We start from the raw sequence: 18,911 nt of genomic DNA on the forward strand, positions 1-18,911 counted from the left end.
ATTTATATATAAAAACACACCCAATTATGTATATATTTAAGAAAAATTTATTATATTTATATATAAAATATGTATATTCATATATAATATAAATTATATAAATGTATATACAGTATTTAAATGCAAATATTTCTTAAATATATACCTGAATGTGTCTGTATTTATATATACATAATATTTAGACACAGTACACACACATGTGTTATGTGGACACAAACTTTTATTTTGGATGCGATTAATCGCGATTAATCTTTTGACAGCCCTAATTTATTTGTAAATATATTACAAAAAATGGCCAAGAAATATTTTGGTAAAAAATTAATTTTTGAAAACATTTTAGCACATATTTTTTGTATATTTTGAAATATATTTAAAATTATTTTTGAAAATATATATTTTTTTGTTGTATGGGTTTATAGGGTTTTAAATGGTGTAAGAAAATTACTCTAGTAAACTAGTCATTTGTAGTATCTTATATAATAAAATACTACATATGTATACAAAATTAATTATGGTATAGTTTATTTGCTGTAGTATACATAGTATTCTGCAGTATTAAGCCTAATATATACTTTTGCACCCCGTACAGCTTAGATCCGATGCAGAAGTATAAATCAGGCTTTAGCTATAGTAAATGCAAAAACTGTAGTAATACTACAGTAAATACTGTTGTAATACTGTAGGAATTTTACTACAGTAGTAAATACTTTAATATTTTTTTCATGTAGGTTGTGACTTTTCGTACAATAAAACTCATATATATATGAATTTTTAAACAGATAGACTACAAGGTCGTAAGATGTCTGAGGCAGGAGTTTGTGCTATTTTCGCTTGATGGTTCAGATTTTATTCTCTTGGGCGTCTCAAATATCAATCAATACCAACAAGAGCCTCTAATGGACCCATGTACTCCAATTGCTGCTGGAACACCTACGCCAAACATTTGCGGATTTCATTGTAAAACAGCACTCTCAAACAAACTTTACATGTTAGTCACACATACTTAGATATGTTTCAGGCACATTTCAAAACAACTTTTCACAATTTAAGTAATGAATTTACAGGAAAAAGTAAGTACTTCACATCATTCCACTTAAAGTAGTTCCCTGCGCTGTGTGTAAATCAGTGCGCGTCACAGTGAGTGGGGTTGTAAGGGAAAAGTAGCGCCGGTAGGTTTCAGTCAGTCAGACACATGATCATCTGCAGGATTGACTTTTACCGCATCTCTGGACTTTAAATCTACACATAAATGCATCTGGAGCTCAAAAACAAGTAAAATATTCTTTAATACAACTTAGTTGTTGTTAAATATTTGTCTTAGATGCTTTATTCAACACTTTGGCTAACTTAAATTATTAACTGTAAATCAAGTTTAAGTAAAGCAGTCGTCAATGACTTCTGATACAGTCGATATTGATTTAATTATAATGACTAACGTTAAATAAATCTAAAGAGAAATCGAAACTAATGTGTTGTTTGTTGTGAAAGTACCTACGTTTCCAATCCAGACGGAAGTCGGTTTCTTACTTTTATTTTAAGCTGCTACGTGTAAGACAACAGACTTTTCAACAACATGTAACTTATTTGTTGTTACGTGCTGCTTCGTGACTCTTTTGATTTAGGTCTCGTGATTTTCAGTCATGCTAATCGGCTAACGCGTAGCCTCTGATATCAAACTTCTAACAGTAAGTTTAAACGTTAGTAAGTGTTTTTAAAGTGTGTCAGTGTTGAGTTATGTTAGATATGTGCTTTCAAATGAAGGGGAAGTAGCGCATTCTTGTGTGTGAGTTTGTAACGTTAAGTGTGTTTCGGTTTTTGCGCGCTGTCAGATGTGTGAAAGACAACGTAGAGAAAGCTTGAACTAGTGAAAGTTTGTTTATAAAGCTCGCTCTGTATAAATACTTGCATGTCACCAACGATGTGTTATAGGGTGGATAGTATGAGCAGTCTTTTCCCCCTCGAATCACATGACAGTAGCTGAGTAGGGCTGTGTTTCAAAATCTAGTGAGCTGCCTAACAAGACGGCATTTTCAGGCGTCGTAGATTTGATGACTGTCTCGAAAGGCAATGGTTTTAGCGCAGAGTAGAATAGCGAATGTATAGCTAAATAACCGCGATATCGCGAATATCGGTATACGCAGATCCCAATGGGTTTCTTAACAAAAATATTTTAATACTTTAAAAGTTATGTATATAGTGAGACAGAGAGAGATATAAAAATAAATAACCGCGATATCGCGAATATCGGTATACGCAGATCCTAATGGGTTTCTTAACAAAAATATTTTAATACTTTAAAAGTTATGTATATAGTGAGACAGAGAGAGATATAAAAATAAATAACCGCGATATCGCGAATATCGGTATACGCAGATCCTAATGGGTTTCTTAACAAAAATATTTTAATACTTTAAAAGTTATGTATATAGTGAGACAGAGAGAGATATAAAAATGTTTATCTTCTAAAAAGCTTTAGATGAAAGCATCTGTCAGGTGTTCTGTCCTCTATGTTGTTATAAGGGCTGCATAACGACAATTAATCGCAGCTAATCGTTATCGCAGAATAAACGTTTTTGTTTACATCATATGTGTGTGTGTATTGCAGTGGCGGCTCATGACTGCTCTTCCGAGGGGCGCAAATTCAAAATAAGTGTTCGGAGGGTCATGTGTGTTGGTCGTGTTTTCAAAATATGTGTTTGTTGTGTCATGTTCACTATGTGCATCACGTGTTTTGTCAAAATAAGTGCCTGCTGCACATGCCTCTAAACCGTTTATGATAAAAGAGACGCTCACATTCAAAATATCGCAAGACACTCCCTTAACAGTAAACTCTGATTACGCATGAGATTATGCGTATCTGGCAAACGCGAGCGTCTCTTTTATTATAAACCCTTTAGAGGCGTCTGTAGCAGGCACTTATTTTGATAAGAAACATGATGCATACAGGTTCACTCGACACGCCAAACACATATTTTAAAATTATGAACCACACACATGACGGGCTACGTACATTTTGTGACGAACTTCGCATCGTGCACCCTCAAAAAAAAGACACTGGCCGCCACTGGTGTATTGTATATAATAATTCTGTATAAATACACAAGCATGTTTACATTTAAGAAATATTTGCATGTGTATATGATTTTTTCTTAAAATTATACATGCATGTGTATTTATTTTTACATATTTATTATACACAGTACACACATATATATGATCTTAAACAAAAACTTTTATACTGTAATCGACAAGTTACGATTAATCGTTATGCAGCCCTGATTGTTACATATTTTAAGTTTTTAAATATAAGTTTTTAAAATATATTTTATATTATTATTATTACTTAAATAAATGTTACAAACTTAACTCTTTCCCCGCCAGAGTTTTTATAAATGTTGCCCGCCAGCATTTTTATGATTTCACAAAAGTGCCTTCCAGAAAATGTTCTTCTTTAAATATATAAACATAATGGGGCGGTTTCCCGAACAGGGATTAGACTAGTCCTAGACTAAAATAAATGTAAGAGCTGTCCAAACTGAAAACAACTTGCACTGACATATCTTAAAAAATCAGTGCCCTTTGTTTTGCCTTAAAAATCACACAGGTAATGTTTTCAGTAAGGCATGTTTGTTATAGTTATATTTCCTAATTAAACTAAGGCCTAGTCCTGGCTTAAGATAATCCCTGTCCAGGAAACCACCCCACAATATATCAAATGAAAGAACAGACCTTCTGCTTTCAAAAAAAAAAAATTAATCCTATCTTCATTTGTTTTATCACCTTTCAAATATGGGTAGGTTTCTTCAAAAATACCACATTTTGAGCAAAAAGCTGAGGTAATTGCGTTTTTGTAAAAGACTTTTGGTAGAAATCCGATTCAGAATGATGATCAAAACATACACAGAGTTTGAACTATTTGACTTGAGGGATTGCTTCCGGGTTGTATAAGTTGGGTAAGAGCGCTATCTGGTGGATAATAGCGAAAATACAGATAGGGAAGCATTTTCCTTTTAATTGACGATTTAACTTGTCAGTGGCGGGGAAATAGTTAAAGGTGATGTGTATAAATTTATGCGGCATCTAGTGGTGAGATTGAGATATGCAAACTTATCCCAGTAATTTCAAAACGCATATGGTAGCCGCCACAGGACAAACGTCATTGTCTGAGACAACATAGCAGTTTAGGGCTACTGTTGAAACATGTTGACGACTTCCATGTAAAGGAAACCTGCAGTATATGTCGATAATTCTATAATAAAAATACAAAAATTCATTATATAAGGTCTATATACACCACTGAAAATATAGTTATGTATATTATATTTCACCTTTAAAGCTTTATTGTAACGCACACAGAATTTAGCAAGATATTGCATTATTCTTTAAATATCATGCAGCCCTACTGCCGAGGTTCGAGCTCAATTCAATGTTCCCATATACTGCGGTTTTGGTCATCTTTTAAGGCGCCACAGGCAATTGCAGATATTTAAGCAGGGATCATAGGTTGGTGGGTGCAGCATTTTCAGTGGTAATAATGAGTTTCCGACATTTTTAGACATTATAGACACATTCCAATACAGCATTTTTGGGCACTGCATGTTTGGACTCACTGAAATGTATGCAAATATTTAGCCAGATATAGTTCCCCAAAATGCTGCATTTGCATAATTCCTAAAACGTTGTAGGTAGATGGTAAGACAGAGATCCATGTGATCTATGTATAAATGTGCATTGTTTTTTGTTGTCTCAGAGCGGTGCAGGATGGTTCCTGTGGTTTCTGAATCCTGCACTCATGTTCTGGCTGAGTTTGACTGTCTGGACCCGCTTCTCTCTGCCCTGCGCCTGGACTCCGGCCGAATAAAAGTAATCCGTTTTTTTTTTGTTGTCTCCGTTTTCACACGAGAAAAGCTTCTACACTGCCAAGCTCCCAAAAGGGTCACCTTTAAGATATTTACCAGAGTTTTTAAAAATAGTTTTCAGCCAGCGGCAGCATTTTTTATGATTTTCGCAAAAGTTTAATGCCTTCCAGAAAAACATACAATATATCAAATGAAAGAACAGACCCTCTGCTTTGAAACAAAAAAATAAAACGTTTCATTCTTTCTTTATTTGTTCTTTTTTATCACTTCTCAAATATGGTTAGGTTTCTTCAGAAATACAATTTTGAGCAAAAAGCGAAAATAGCATTTTTGTAAAGGAATTTTGCTAGAGATCAGATTCAGAACGATCAAAACATGCACAGAGATTTTACTGTTTTTGGATCAGTGGATGCTTTAGTGTTATATATGTTGGGTAAGATTGCCACCTAGTGGATAATAGCAGAAATACGGATTGCTATAAAAACTCGTCATTGGCAAGGAAGCATTTTCTCTTAATTGACGTTGTCAACTCATTAATGGCGGAGAAAAAAGTGCATTTTAAATTTTATTCCCCTGACTGTTAATGTAGTGCATTGCCTTTTTATTGTCGAATAATGTTTGCCCTTAAAACTACTACTTTTACCATACTTTTGGTGATTTACCACTATTCTCTACTGCCTAACATCTGAAACAAGGATAAACGGGAGCATCATTTTGAGTGAATTTTTCCTTTAATATCTTTTTTGTGTGCTGCAGTGCACGTGTCTGTCCGTGTCCAGAAAGTGGTTGGCCCTGGGCACGTCTGCCGGTGGAGTACACCTCATTCAGAGAGAGGGTTGGAAGCAGAGACTCATCCTCACACATAAAGTAAACAAACAAACAAACATAATTCTAACACAATTTCATCTCTTAGCTCAGAGCTAAAGAGCTAAAAAAACAATTTTAAATGTATTATACAGTCTTTATAAATTAAATATGAATGCCTACTCTCAGTGTAATGCTGCGTTCAGACCAGCCGCGGTAGAGGCGTCAAGCGCAAGTGATTTCAAGTCAATGTAAAGACACTTTGATGCGCGTCTGGAGGTTTCAATTCGCAATGTGCGAATGAGGCGGAATTGCGTCTAACGCGGCGTGATTCTGCCTCATTAGTGCGTCTAGATTGTGCAAATGACGCAAATTGAGTGTTGCCGCGGGAATGTAAAAAAAAAATTGAACTTTGGCGGAAAAACTCGCCGCGTTAACCAATCAGGAGCTTGCTCTAGTAGTGACGTGATTACATGAAGCGAGCGGAGTCGCAGAAGCCCCTCCATGCGAATTTCCGCGTGAATTTCTCGATGACTAGAATTTTGCGCGCGGCTTTCACGCGCAGATGAAGCGAGTAAACTCAAAATTTTCAAGAGGCAAACTAGACGCGGTAGACGCGAATTTTACGCCTCAAATGCAGCTGGTGTGAACCCACGGTAAGAGTAAATTAATACTAAATTGTCACACAACAAAATATATAGATTATTATATAGCTATCAGCTCAGATAAACACATGACTTTTAACTTAATCATACATGAAAAGGGCTGCATATGACAGTAGAGCAAACTAAAAGGAAAAACTCTGTATGAAGTGTTCAATATCTGTTGTTACATAGGAAGGTTCGATCACGCAGGTCGCATGCTGCCCCCATGATGAAGACTTTATCGCTGTGGCAACAAGGTATTCCTGTTCACCTGTTTTTATGCCTCTACAAAGTTTGTATTTGTCAGTCAGGCCACATGTGATGTTTGTGTGTCTCAGTCAGGGCCTGGTAGTGGTTTGGGAGCTGCAGTTGGAGCGTCGTGGTCGTCCAGAACGTACAGGTGTGTCATGGGAACATCGCGGGCAGACCGTAACATCTCTGTGCTGGGACACCACAGCCCTACGAGTGTTTGCTGGAGACGTTGGAGGGAAAGTGTCCTGCGTCCGCTCCGGGTCCTCCAAACATGGAAAGGTAAATAAACCTTTAAATTTAGCCTTTTTTTAAATAATCATTTTTGTTAATTCTTGTGTGTATTGTATATGCATTTTCAAACAGGGCTCGGCATTTGTCATCTTCCCTGTTCAGACCATCATCACGGTGGACTCGCGTGTCGTTCAGTTGGGATACGCGGACGGACACCTGGTGGTCTCGTCTCTCACTCGCTGCTACCTGTGTGATACTGAAAGGTGTGTGTTGATCTTTGCGTGGATTGGAGTGGTACACGCCAGATTTCTTTTGCTAAGTAAATCATTGGTATGTGTTTGGGGCGGGACTATGTGTAGATGAATTTAGCCAGAATTATGATAAAGATGTAATTTGTTCTCATGTCACTTTTTAATCAATCTCGCTCTGTCTCAGGGAGAAGTTCTGGCGTGTGGGTAATAAGGAGCGTGATGGAGAGTTCGGGGTGTGTTTTTTCATGCACGGTCAACGGGGTCAGGTGGGCGCTCCTCCTCCACTGCTGTACTGTGCCCGGCCGGGCTCTCGTGTGTGGGAGGCCAGTTTCAGCGGAGAGGTTTTGAGTACACACCAGTTCAAACAGCTGCTGGCCTGTCCACCACTGCCACTCATCTCTTACAAGTATGTGTTCGCCGTCACCTATGACATGACATCAAACTCTGCTAATTATGTGTCTGTATGTTGCGTTTGGGTTCGTTTGCATACTATCAATGCTATTGCAGTATGTACTGTGCACTAGGTATGTAACAATGCATTGATATAGGGCTGCAAAACGATTAATCGCGACTAATCGTTTGCAGAATAAAAGTTTTTGTTTACATCATGTATGTGTGTGTACTGTGTATAATAATTCTGTATATATAATACACAGATGCAAGTATATAGTTATATGTGTATATATAGTTTTATATTTATTTATTTATTATATATAATTATAAATACTTAAAAATAGTGCTGGGAAAAGATTAATCGCGATTAATCGCATACAAAATAAAAGTTAATTTTTGCCCAATATATGTATCTGTACTGTGTGTAATTATTATGTATATTTAAACACACACATATTTAAATACATACACTGTAAATTAATTCTGCTGTAGAAATTACAGTATTATTTGGTATTACTGGCAACTAGCTGCCAGTAACTTACTGTAGATTTTACATTTATGTTATTTACTGGCAACAGTTCAAAGTTATATGAACATTAAACATTTTCAGTCTTTATCTTCTAAGTTACTGGCAACCAGCTGCATAATTACAGCAATTTTTTTCAGAACATTTTTATTTATATATCCATTTTTATTGTTAATATATAATATATAATATATAAATATATATATACACATGTAAATGTTTCTTAAATACATAAATTAATGTGTGTGTATTTACATATTCATAATAGTTACACACAGCGCACACTCATATATTAGGCAAAAATGCCTTTTTATTTTGTATGCGATTAATCGCGATTAATCTTTTCCCAGCACTACTTAAAATATAAATAGATTTTTTTCCTAAAATTATACATGCATGTCTGTATTTATATACACTTCATTGTTGTACACAGTAAACACACACATATATGATGTAAACAAAAACTTTTATTTTGTAAACGATAAGTTGCAAGTAATCGTTTTGAAGCCCTACAGTGATATGGATCTATGAATCGATCAAATGTCTTATGATAAGATGCATCAATGCCACACATAAAATATCGATATGAGGAACCTTTATTTTGACAGATGTTTTTTTAGGCATTGGCTGACTGAGAGAATCAATATCATATAGTATCGTGAGGTGATATCCAATTTACATTCGTTCTGTGCACAGTTTGCTAATTTAAGCATACGAATGAACAATTAGATGTCAGTCTCATTAATATGCAGATCAGCATTCATGAGGTGCTTTGCATTGACTAGTTATGATTAAAAGTGGCCGTGTACAGGGCGGGATGTGAGGCTGATTCATGTATGCACACTTGCAGGTGATCGGTGAACTTTGCTTCCAGGTGTGCGTACACACGGTTTTATATGTCTGCTTTTGGGCGCGAATGCACTTTTAGTGTTTTATAAATAAGACCCCTGACCTTTCATGTCCATTGTGAATAGTTGTGTGTTTTATGCTTGCAGAAATGAGCCACATTTCAACCCTGTGCAGGCTCCACAGTCTCTGGCTTTCCCAAAACTCCTTCAGTTTGGGTAATCAGTCATCTAAGTTTCGTTATTATCCTGTAACTTTTAGTTAAAAATATTTTTACTAACTTTAACAGCACATTTTAGAGGTTTTGGGGGCAAATATCTGACTTGATCTTTGTGTACGTCTGTGTTTTTCAGTGATCAACACCTTCTCACCTGGACAGATTCGGCTATCTACATCTTTGCCCCTCACAGTGGGCAGGTCCTGCTGTGGACAGAGGTCAAAGATGTGATGTCTTGTTTATTCGAAAATATGATTGTGAGTTGTTGGTTTTTCTTACATATTATGTCCATCTGTCCTCTCTGTAGATGTGATGGAGATTGCGGTTTTTCGTAATGAGCTGTTTTGTCTCCATGGTGATGGGCGCTTGTCTCACCTGTCGTTGGTGTCACCTGAGCGCTGTGTGGAGCGTCTGATGAAGAGAGAGAACTGGATGCAGGCCGCCACTGTCTGTTGCATGTTTCAGCATGCAGTTATTGCATCCAGGGTACACGCAAACACACATACACAAGTTGTATTCTCACTGAGAGCGAGCACCAGTGCATTAATTAGTTCTTCATATTTTCACAGGGTATTATTGGAAATATAATGTGATGAAGACATGTAAGGTCTTTTCTCTGTCTTCCTCAGGCCAGGAAGTCCCTTCCCGTCGATCGACTGGAGCATCTAAAGGCACAGCTAAACTCCACCTCCCAGCAACAGCTGATTGGTCAGCTCGAGGAAGTGATTGGCAGGGTAGAGCCGCTGGACTCCGCCTGCAGCAGTCGGAGGAGCAGCATCTCATCCCATGTGAGTGTTGAACACGCATCCAACACCAGTAAATATCTACAATAGATGATCAAATAAACACATTTTTTATATCTCCGTATGCAGGAAAGCTTTAATGTTTTAGACTGTGGCATCTACCGCGTCATCAGTCGAAGAGGTAGCCAATCGGATGAGGATACCAACTCTATCGCCACCCAAACGACGCTTGAGGAGGATCGACTGAAGGAGTTTAGTTTCACAGACGAGCAGGCCGAAAATGGTGAGACTCAGAGAGAAACAGACTGAAAACTTTTAAAGCAACAAAATAAAGTTCGAATGTAATTGCCTTCTTCCAGAGGAACAGGAAAGTAGCCTGCACCTATTTCAGTATTGACATTTCAGAGCATAATGATCCAGATTTATGTTTGGTTTTGAAACTTACATGGTTGTGAAATCAATGGTGCACAACAAGCACAGCATTGCACTAACACATTCAACATCTTGGCATTAAATCACAAGGTATAAATTATTTGTATAGAATGTATACATGGTTGGGTGTAACTAGTTACAAAGTAATTAGTTAAAGTAAGGGATTACTCTCATTTTTCTAGTAATTTATTTCCAGTTACTCTGATGTAATTGAACTAAATACTGTATATAGACAGTAGATCAATTATATATATAATACAAAAATGTGAATTTAACATCAAAATTTAAAGTCTAAGGTAAAAATGCTAATTTTTTATGTAACCTTCTCACTTTAAATACTTTGGTGAGTTGTTAAGAATAATATTAACACTTTAGTGAAGTTTACAATTCTCACTACACTGCAAAAAATGATTTTCAGGAAAAACAATTCTTAGTATTTTTGTCTTATATATATAAAAAAATATCTAAAAATTCTTAAATTAAGATGCTTTTTCTTGATGAGCAAAACGACCCAAAAAAAAGTCTAGTGTTTAGACCAAAAATATAAAATTTAAGTGATTTTGTGCATAAAACAGGCAAAAAAAATCTGCCATTGGGGTAAGCAAAAAAATCTTGAATTTTTTTTTTAAAAAACTAAATTGAAGAAAAATTCAAGAAAAATTTGCTTACCCCATTGGCAGATTTTTTTGCTTGTTTTGTGCACAGAATCACTTGGATTTGATATTTTTGGTCTCGAGGCTGGACTTTTTTTCTTGGGTCGTTTTGCTCATCAAGAAAAAGCATCTTATTTACAGATTTTTTAAGATATTTTTACTGAAAACAAGACAAAAATACTAAGATTTTTTTCTCCTGAAAATAATTTTTTTGCAGTGTATTAACTGGTTGATAATTAGCATTAATATTACTGAGATATTGGCTGTTTATTAGAACATATTAATGCCTGTTTTGCAAAACCTTATTCTACATCCTTAATCCTACCAATACTTAAACTTAAAAACAACTTTACTAAGTATTAATAGCAGTAATTATGACTATATTGAGGCAAAAGTAGTTAATAGTAGTTAGAAATAGTCAGAATTGGACCTTAAAAAGTGTGAACAGAATAATTTATGCACTTATATATGATTTGTTTTAGCCATTTCAAGCCTATTTTTGTATCATGTACTAAATAGGATTTAGAAACTAATTAGTAATAAGTAATTAAATACTTTTTAGAGAGAGTATTTTGTACAGTAATTTAGTTACATCATTGAATTAGTAACTAGTAATTCTTTTTTTTTTTTTTTTTGAGTAACTTATTCAACAATGGGACCTTTAATTCATTGTAGGTCGCGTTGGAAGAAATTGTCTGCCAGAAGCATAAATGTTATAAGAGAAAGTAAATATTCATGTTGACCTGAAGATGTGATCATGTAAGAGATTATTTTGCTGTCCTTACTGCACAATGCAACAAATTCCATCGAAATCAGCCAATCAGAGCTTATTTGATGTTTGTATTCAGGTATTTACTGTATTTTTGGACTGTGGGCGGGGCTTCCCAGTGTATAAATAGAAATCAAGCAAGAAACAAGAAGGTTATGACAAAATCTGAGGTGTCATGTTGGTATTTGTATGTCAATATGCTGTACATAAAATATTTTGAAATAAAGCCACTAAAACATCAGATAGTAGCATTCATTTATTTATCATGAGATTTTTTTCATCTATATTCCCTCTTTATTCCTTTGTCATTTCAATTCTTTTTATCTCTTTTCTTTTTTCCTTCTGTCTTGAAGACTCTCAGTCTGTGCGAGGAGAGAGCGACAGGTCTGACCTCGGTCTGCAGTTCCTACCGTTGTCTTTCCGGCCTAAACCGCCACGAGCTCTGCAGGCCGTTCGAGACAGGTACACATACCATTTGCTCATAAACTTTCCCTTGTTCTCTTCTGATTTCATTTCCTCTTAAATTTCACACCAGACTTGCTCTGATTGGCCGGCGGTCGGGGAAGTAAACCTCCACCGAAAGTCAAACATATTTTTATACCATAAAAATTGCAGCTGGTCCTGTCCCGTGTTATTTTTAATACGACAACTTCCTGTTTCGATGTGGTGTAACATTTATAGAGGAGAATTTTTGCCGTCTGTCACATTGTGTCATTGTACACCGATGCGTCTCTCTGATTTGTAACAATTGTTTCGTCCTTTGTTTGGTTTAAAAACATTTATTCATCCATTCTGTATTATCTCTAGTGTTTCTAGCTTTGTGAAAAAGACCACCGAGAAGATCAACACCCTCCAGATGAACAGCGACCTTTGGGCTCGGCCTGACCTCAGGGAGGGTTTTCAAGAAGAATTGACCCCTCCGCCAGATGAAGTTGAACATGAGTGAGTCTCTGTACTGTATTATGGCAGTCTGTGTTTTTATATATAACAATTTATGCTGTGTTTTTGTTTGGTTTGTCTGTTTTAGGGTGAGTGATGAGCAGATAAGTTCAGAGTCTGAACTTCATGAGTTGAGAGCCGCCACACAGAGAGCCATGTGAGTCCTGCCGCAAACAAATAGAAAGATTGGTTAACTGACACATTATGACTACCGTTAATACTTTTTGTCTGACCTCTAGATCCCAAATCCAGGACCCTATGGTTTTACTCAACCCTGTCTGTCTTGGTGAGGAACTCCAACAGTGGGCTTTGGTTCTGGAGAAGGTCCTCGGCCCAGAAGATCACTATCGACCAAGAGACATTAAAAAAGACGAAGACGAGGAGAAGACTGTGGAAGATGAAGATGTTTTATCTTCTGTCTCCTGTTGTATTGTGGTACAGCCGGAGAGCTTGTTAGCTCCCGCCAATGACCTAAACGAATCCTCCAACATTACTGAAGAAGAAGACCTAAAGGAGAGCAGTCCTTGTTTCACCGCCCCAGTCAGAACACCATTTCCACCTCTCGCCAACTCTGTTGAACTAATACAGCTGTTCTCCCCCAAACCTCTGCCCCCTGACCTCCACGCTGACCTTTCGGAGTTGGCTTGTCTGTACCTGGAGCTGGGATGCCCTGGTGAAGGGAGGGATTCGAGATGGGGAAAAGATGGAGAGGTGGAAAACGTGTGCGTTTTTCTACGGAGGTACTTCTTCCTGTTGGACCAGGAGAGAGTCAGGAGGATGTGTGCACTGAGATACAGCGAGCAGCCTGACGTGCGGAAGTCGTATATCGCTGGCATGCTTGGTAAATGATTTTAAACATTCAATTAACATTGACATGTTTTGTAAACCAGTGGTTCTCAAACTTTTTCCGCGTGCGGCCCCCCTTGTGTACGGTGCATTCCTTCGCGGCCCCCCCAAAGAAAATTTATGACAAAAACTGTTCTAAAATTTAACATTTTAATTAAACAAAACATATTAAGTTATACAAAGTAGTGCTGTTGGTTAGTAGCCTTATTTTTTTAGGTTTAATTACACAGAATTTATGATAAATGAATGTATTTTATAAAATGTCATAAAACTGGGGCCCCCCTGGCACCATCTCGCGGCCCCCCTGGGGGCCCCGGACCCCAGTTTGAGAACCACTGTTGTAAACGTTTCACTCACGTGTAAATTAATATTATGTGAAGTTTACACAGCTAAGTAAATACTCGAATGTGTTGTGTTATAGAGTTTACTCAGGCTAGTAAGGTGGTGGAAGTGATCCAGAAGGGCGATCTTCTGAAATCCCTCCGTAGTTTGCGTGAACTTCAGCCGTGGAATGCTCCTTTGCTCCTCGCACACCTGTACAGGTGAGTCGCATCATTGCAGATTCACCACACACCTAACATCTTTATTTAATGCCCATGTGGTCTAAATTCTTGGATAGATGTCTTCTAGTCTTCTTAACAGGCTTTGCAGTTACCACCTTGAATGATTACCTGCACTGCAAAAAATTATTTTCAAGAAAAAAATTCTTAGTATTTTTGTCTTGTTTTTAGTAAAAATATAAAAAATTCTTAAATTAAGATGCTTTTTCTTGATGAGCAAAATGACCCAAGAAAATAAGTCTAGTTTTTAGACCAAAAATATCACATTTAAGTGATTTAAAATCTGCCAATGGGGTAAGCAAAAAAATCTTGAACATTTTTCATAAACACTAAATTCAAGAAAAATGTGATTACCCCATTGGCAGATTTTTTTGATTGTTTTATGCACAAAATCACTTAAATCTGATACATTTAGTCTAAAAACTAGACTTATTTTCTTGGGTCGTTTTGCTCATATGCAGTGTATGTACAAATTTCTGTGAGATCAGGTTCATACTGAAAAAAATATTAATTCAATTTACTCAATTTATTAATTCTATTTTTTAAGGTAAGTGGTCGTAATCAATTTATTTAAGCTACATTTAAATAAAAAAATTAGTAATACAAAACAAAACAAAAAACTTTTGTTTAAATGTAGCTTAAATAAATTGATTGCGACCACTTACCTTAAAAAAATTGAGTAAATTGAATTAATCATTTTTTTCAGTGAAAATGACTTTCTTACTTCGTATTTTTGTCTTGTTTTCAGTACAAATATCTAAACATTCTTAAATTAAAATGCATTTTATTGATGAGCAAAATGACCCAAGAAAATAAGTCTAGTTTTTAGACAAAAAATATACAATTTGAGTGAACTGAGAAACATTTTCTTACCCGATTGGCAGAATTTTTTTGCTTGTTTTAAGCACAAATTTACTTAAATTGTATATTTTTTGTCATTTTTTAAAAGAAAATTTCGGCCAAAAAGGATATTAAACCCATGATTTATTTTACTCACCGTCCGAGATGCATTTTTCCATTTTTTTTTCAGATGAACAGTTATTTTAGAAAATGTACTACAGAGATTTTTCTTGAATTTAGTGTTTAAGAAAAGTGTTCAAGATTTTTTTGCTTAACCCATTGGCAGATGTTTTTGCTTACTTTATGCACAAAATCACTTAAATTTGATATTTTTGGTCTAAAAACTAGACTTGTTTTCTTGGGTCATTTTGCTAATCAAGAAAAAGCATCTTAATTCAAGAATTTTATATATTTTATAGAACAAGACAAAAATACTAAGATATTTTTTTCTTGAAAATCATTTTTTGCAGTGTACCTTTACAATGTTTAATAAAAACAATTATTATGTTTTACAGACTCTATGAGAAACACGGAGAGGTGGCTGTTCGCGCTTACCCACAGTTCTACCCCACAATTCTTCCCTCGGACATCATGGCCATGGCTTTGCCCAACCACTTCCTGCCTTATCTGGACAATCTCGTCCAATCCCGATCTGAGCACCAGAGGTGTGGCTGTGTTCTTAGGAATATGCTTTGAGAAACTTCATGTTTTGTGTTTAATATCGTTAAGTTGCCTTTTCAATGTACACAGCATTCAGACACGACTGTCAGAGTTCGCCCCCTTGTGGCAAACTGAAATTTCAATTTAATCCGTGCCAACATGGGAGAGAAGTTCATTCCAATGCAAGAGCCTTCGATCTATGAATATTAACTATAGTAAATAAAGGAGTCAAATAAATAAATGAATACAAATTAATAAAACAATAAACATTTATGCATATATGACAAAAAAACTCCAATATTTTTGGAGAAAACAAGATAAAAAAAAGTGTAAAAATATTAAATGAATAATTATTACTTATCAATAAATCAAACGGATTTAAAAAAATCAAGTGTTACTGATTAAGTTAAACAAAAAATTATTAATAATTTTCTCTTCAATACATCACTTCCAGTCGGCCAAGTTCACATTTTTTAACAAATCCAACGCTTAAAACGGATCCGAAAATGATGCATCAGATGTTTGTCACCTCACACAGCCCCTTGCGACTCTCCATAGGGAATGAATGACTTCCGGTTTATCAGTCATTGTTTGTCGTGTACAGTGGAAAGGAGGCTTTAGATAAACATCACGTCAATTTCAAGACCTGATTTGTAAATGCATTTTTTTAGATAATGTATTCACATTTACATTCATGCATTTGGGCGATGCTTTTATCTAAATTAAACCTATACTTATTTTTAAATCAGTATGAGTGTTCCCTGGGAATCAAACCCATGACCCTTTGGGCTACTAACATAATACTGTACCAGTTGAGCTACAGGAACTTTTTATTTATGTTTTATGTTTAATTTGCATGCATGTTTTTTAATATATATAAATATATATAAGAGGAAGGTGTAATTATTTATTTTCTGCCAGGTTGTCCTTTCTTGGGTCTCTTCTTCAACCAGAAACTCTGCGACAGGATTGGCTGGAACTGGGGCTTTCCCATGATGCACCACAAAGAGCTGACACACTTACACCAGATGGACAGCCCAGGTGGGTGAATCTAAATATGAAGCGGGGCTAATCATTTTTTTTTTGCATAATAATATGAGTCTTAATAATGCTAACGATTAAACATTTAAATGTAATTTTTTTCTCCTATCCTGAAGGTGGCGCTCTCATTTCTACAGTTGGGGTTACGGACGACTGCTGTCTCTGCTGATCCGCTTGCCTGCCGATCTGACCTCCAAACAAAAGATGCTGGAGACGTGTAGATCTCATGGGTGAGTTTAAACTGTAATATACTGTAGTATGTGGTTATGACCGTATCTGATCTGCGTGACGTGCCTTCTCAGGTACTGGATGGGTTATCTGTACCTGTGCAAAGAGCTAAAGCAGCGAGTTGAGGCGTTTAGTGCCATCTGTAGACTGGATGATATGGCGCTGTTGGAAGAAAGTGATGGTAAATGACTCACTACTACAAACTGTTCAATTTGGGATTGACAAAATTTTGAAGAGTCTCTCTCTTTGTCAGGTATCGTTCCTCAGTCTTTTGATGAATGGGTGTTGCTACTCCAGCTGTCTCAAAAAATCACAAACAGCGAAGCCTCGCCCACCTTAAATTTGCCACATAGCACCAATGGATCCAGTTCAGGTAACGACAGTGACGGCGGTTCGGCTGATCCGTACAATGGTCCGGCCGACTGGAGGATTCAGGTCAGCCCAGAGAACATCGCTTTGCGTCTGGTGCGAGTGTTCGGGCCTGATCAGGCCCTTGAGACCCTGCAGGAGTGCGGCATACAGGTGGACCTCAGTCAACGCTCCACACTGGTCTGTGATCTGCTGCGGATGGCTGAAAAGAGACAGAGGTGAGACCGTAGCGCCCCCTGCTGATGTTTGACACTTCTGTTGGGTTTCACTGAAACCATGAGAATTGTATTCATGTTTTAAATCCAAAGCAACAGTGCATTGGCAAAAATATTGTATCCCACAATGCAATGCACTAGACTCAATCTTGCACTTCCAGTGTGATGAATAAACAGGAGACAGCAAAACTTACATCTCTCTCTCTTTATGTCCCTGTAGAGCATTGATTCAGACCATGTTGGAGCGCTGTGATCGGTTTCTGTGGTCTCAGCACGCCTAAACCCACCAGAGGGTCTTCCTAATCTCCACATATCCCTTGAGAACGTACCAATGCTCTTTCTATGGACACACTACACCCAAATGTCTGTAATCTGGGCCTATTTCAATAAAGCAGGTGCTCTTAATATCAGATCTGGTTTGTAACATAAAAAAAAATCTAATCATTCCACTCGAAGATTGGACCTTTTGGCTTTCCATAATGTAAACTTTGTGTGATTTATAAGAACTGCTGTGCCCTAAACTAATTTTCAATATTTTTTATGTTTTCTATTTAAAGTGTTAAAAATCCACAGTATTAGCAATAGGCCTTGAATTAAAATTGAATGTGACAATTTATGTAGAAATAATTGCTCAGAAACTTTAGGATTGTTTTTCATATAGTTTAAGAAATATATTTACTGCTACTAGGGATGCACCGAATGTTCATCAACCGAAACTAATTGACCGAAAAATAGCAAAGAAATACATCTTTCTCTGACAAAATATTTCAAAATGTGTGCTTTATAATTTTATTTACATGCACGTTTCTCACTCTACGCTGATCAATTGATTATAAATTATAAATATTAAAGAATAAATTCATAAATATTTGGTCTTTTCACTTATGCATCTGAACACCAATTTTTTTGCTATTTTCGGCCAAATACGCTGCAAAAAATGATTTTCAAGAAAAAAAAAATTTTTTGTCTTGTTTTCAGTGGAGATATCTAAAAATTCTTGGATTGAGATGCTTTTTCTTGATGAGGGAGGTAACCCAGGAGGGTGAGTCTAGTTTTTAGACCAAAAATATAAAAATGCATAAAACAAGCAAAAAAATGTGCCAATGGGGTAAGCAAAAAAATCTTGAACATTTTTCTTAAACACTAAATTCAAGAAATGTTCAGGAAAAATTTGCTTACCCCCTTGGCAGATTTTTTTTGCTTGTTTTATGCACAAAATCACTTAAATTGGATATTTTTTGTTGAAAAACTAGATTTATTTGCTCATCAAGAAAAGGCATCTTGATTTGAGAATTTTTGGATATTTTTATTTAAAAACAAGATAACTTTTTTTGCAGTGTAGTTTTGGTTGCCGAACATTCAGCGCATCCCTAACCGCTACTTAAATATTTATCTATTTAATTTCCTTAATGTCATTTTATTTGACAATATTTAAGAACACAAAAGAGCCTTGTAAAACAAGCAAAAACTAATAAAATAAAAGCCAAGCACTCATAAATATGAACAAAAAGAGTTGTTATGCAAGTAATTCAATGTTACTGATCTTGTTTATATGAAAAGCACAATAAATATAAATGTGATAATAAATAACTG

General features: G+C 36.1%; 1 protein-coding gene across 2 annotated transcripts; it reads left to right on the forward strand.

The window, feature by feature from the left end:
• The first annotated feature begins 1,141 nt into the window (after positions 1-1,141).
• On the forward strand, positions 1,142-18,285 carry hps5 (HPS5 biogenesis of lysosomal organelles complex 2 subunit 2). Of its 2 annotated transcripts, none has more exons than XM_073869013.1 (23): positions 1,142-1,272; positions 4,751-4,863; positions 5,616-5,726; positions 6,500-6,564; positions 6,646-6,838; positions 6,923-7,053; positions 7,226-7,447; positions 8,956-9,024; positions 9,160-9,246; positions 9,329-9,509; positions 9,653-9,811; positions 9,896-10,049; positions 11,974-12,082; positions 12,428-12,562; positions 12,648-12,716; positions 12,799-13,400; positions 13,827-13,947; positions 15,321-15,470; positions 16,387-16,506; positions 16,623-16,736; positions 16,809-16,915; positions 16,988-17,321; positions 17,539-18,285. In XM_073869013.1, exons 2-23 carry the CDS (start codon positions 4,762-4,764, stop codon positions 17,597-17,599), a joined length of 3,396 nt encoding a protein of 1,131 aa, XP_073725114.1. In that variant the 5' UTR covers positions 1,142-1,272; positions 4,751-4,761; the 3' UTR covers positions 17,600-18,285. The 2 variants fall into 2 exon arrangements, with proteins under 2 accessions (XP_073725114.1, XP_073725115.1); XM_073869014.1 differs by lacking the exon at positions 1,142-1,272 and adding an exon at positions 1,545-1,685.
• Positions 18,286-18,911: the final 626 nt, after the last annotated feature.

The sequence above is a fragment of the Misgurnus anguillicaudatus genome, chromosome 6 (genome assembly GCF_027580225.2).
Source record: "Misgurnus anguillicaudatus chromosome 6, ASM2758022v2, whole genome shotgun sequence".
NCBI classification, from domain to species: domain Eukaryota; kingdom Metazoa; phylum Chordata; class Actinopteri; order Cypriniformes; family Cobitidae; genus Misgurnus; species Misgurnus anguillicaudatus.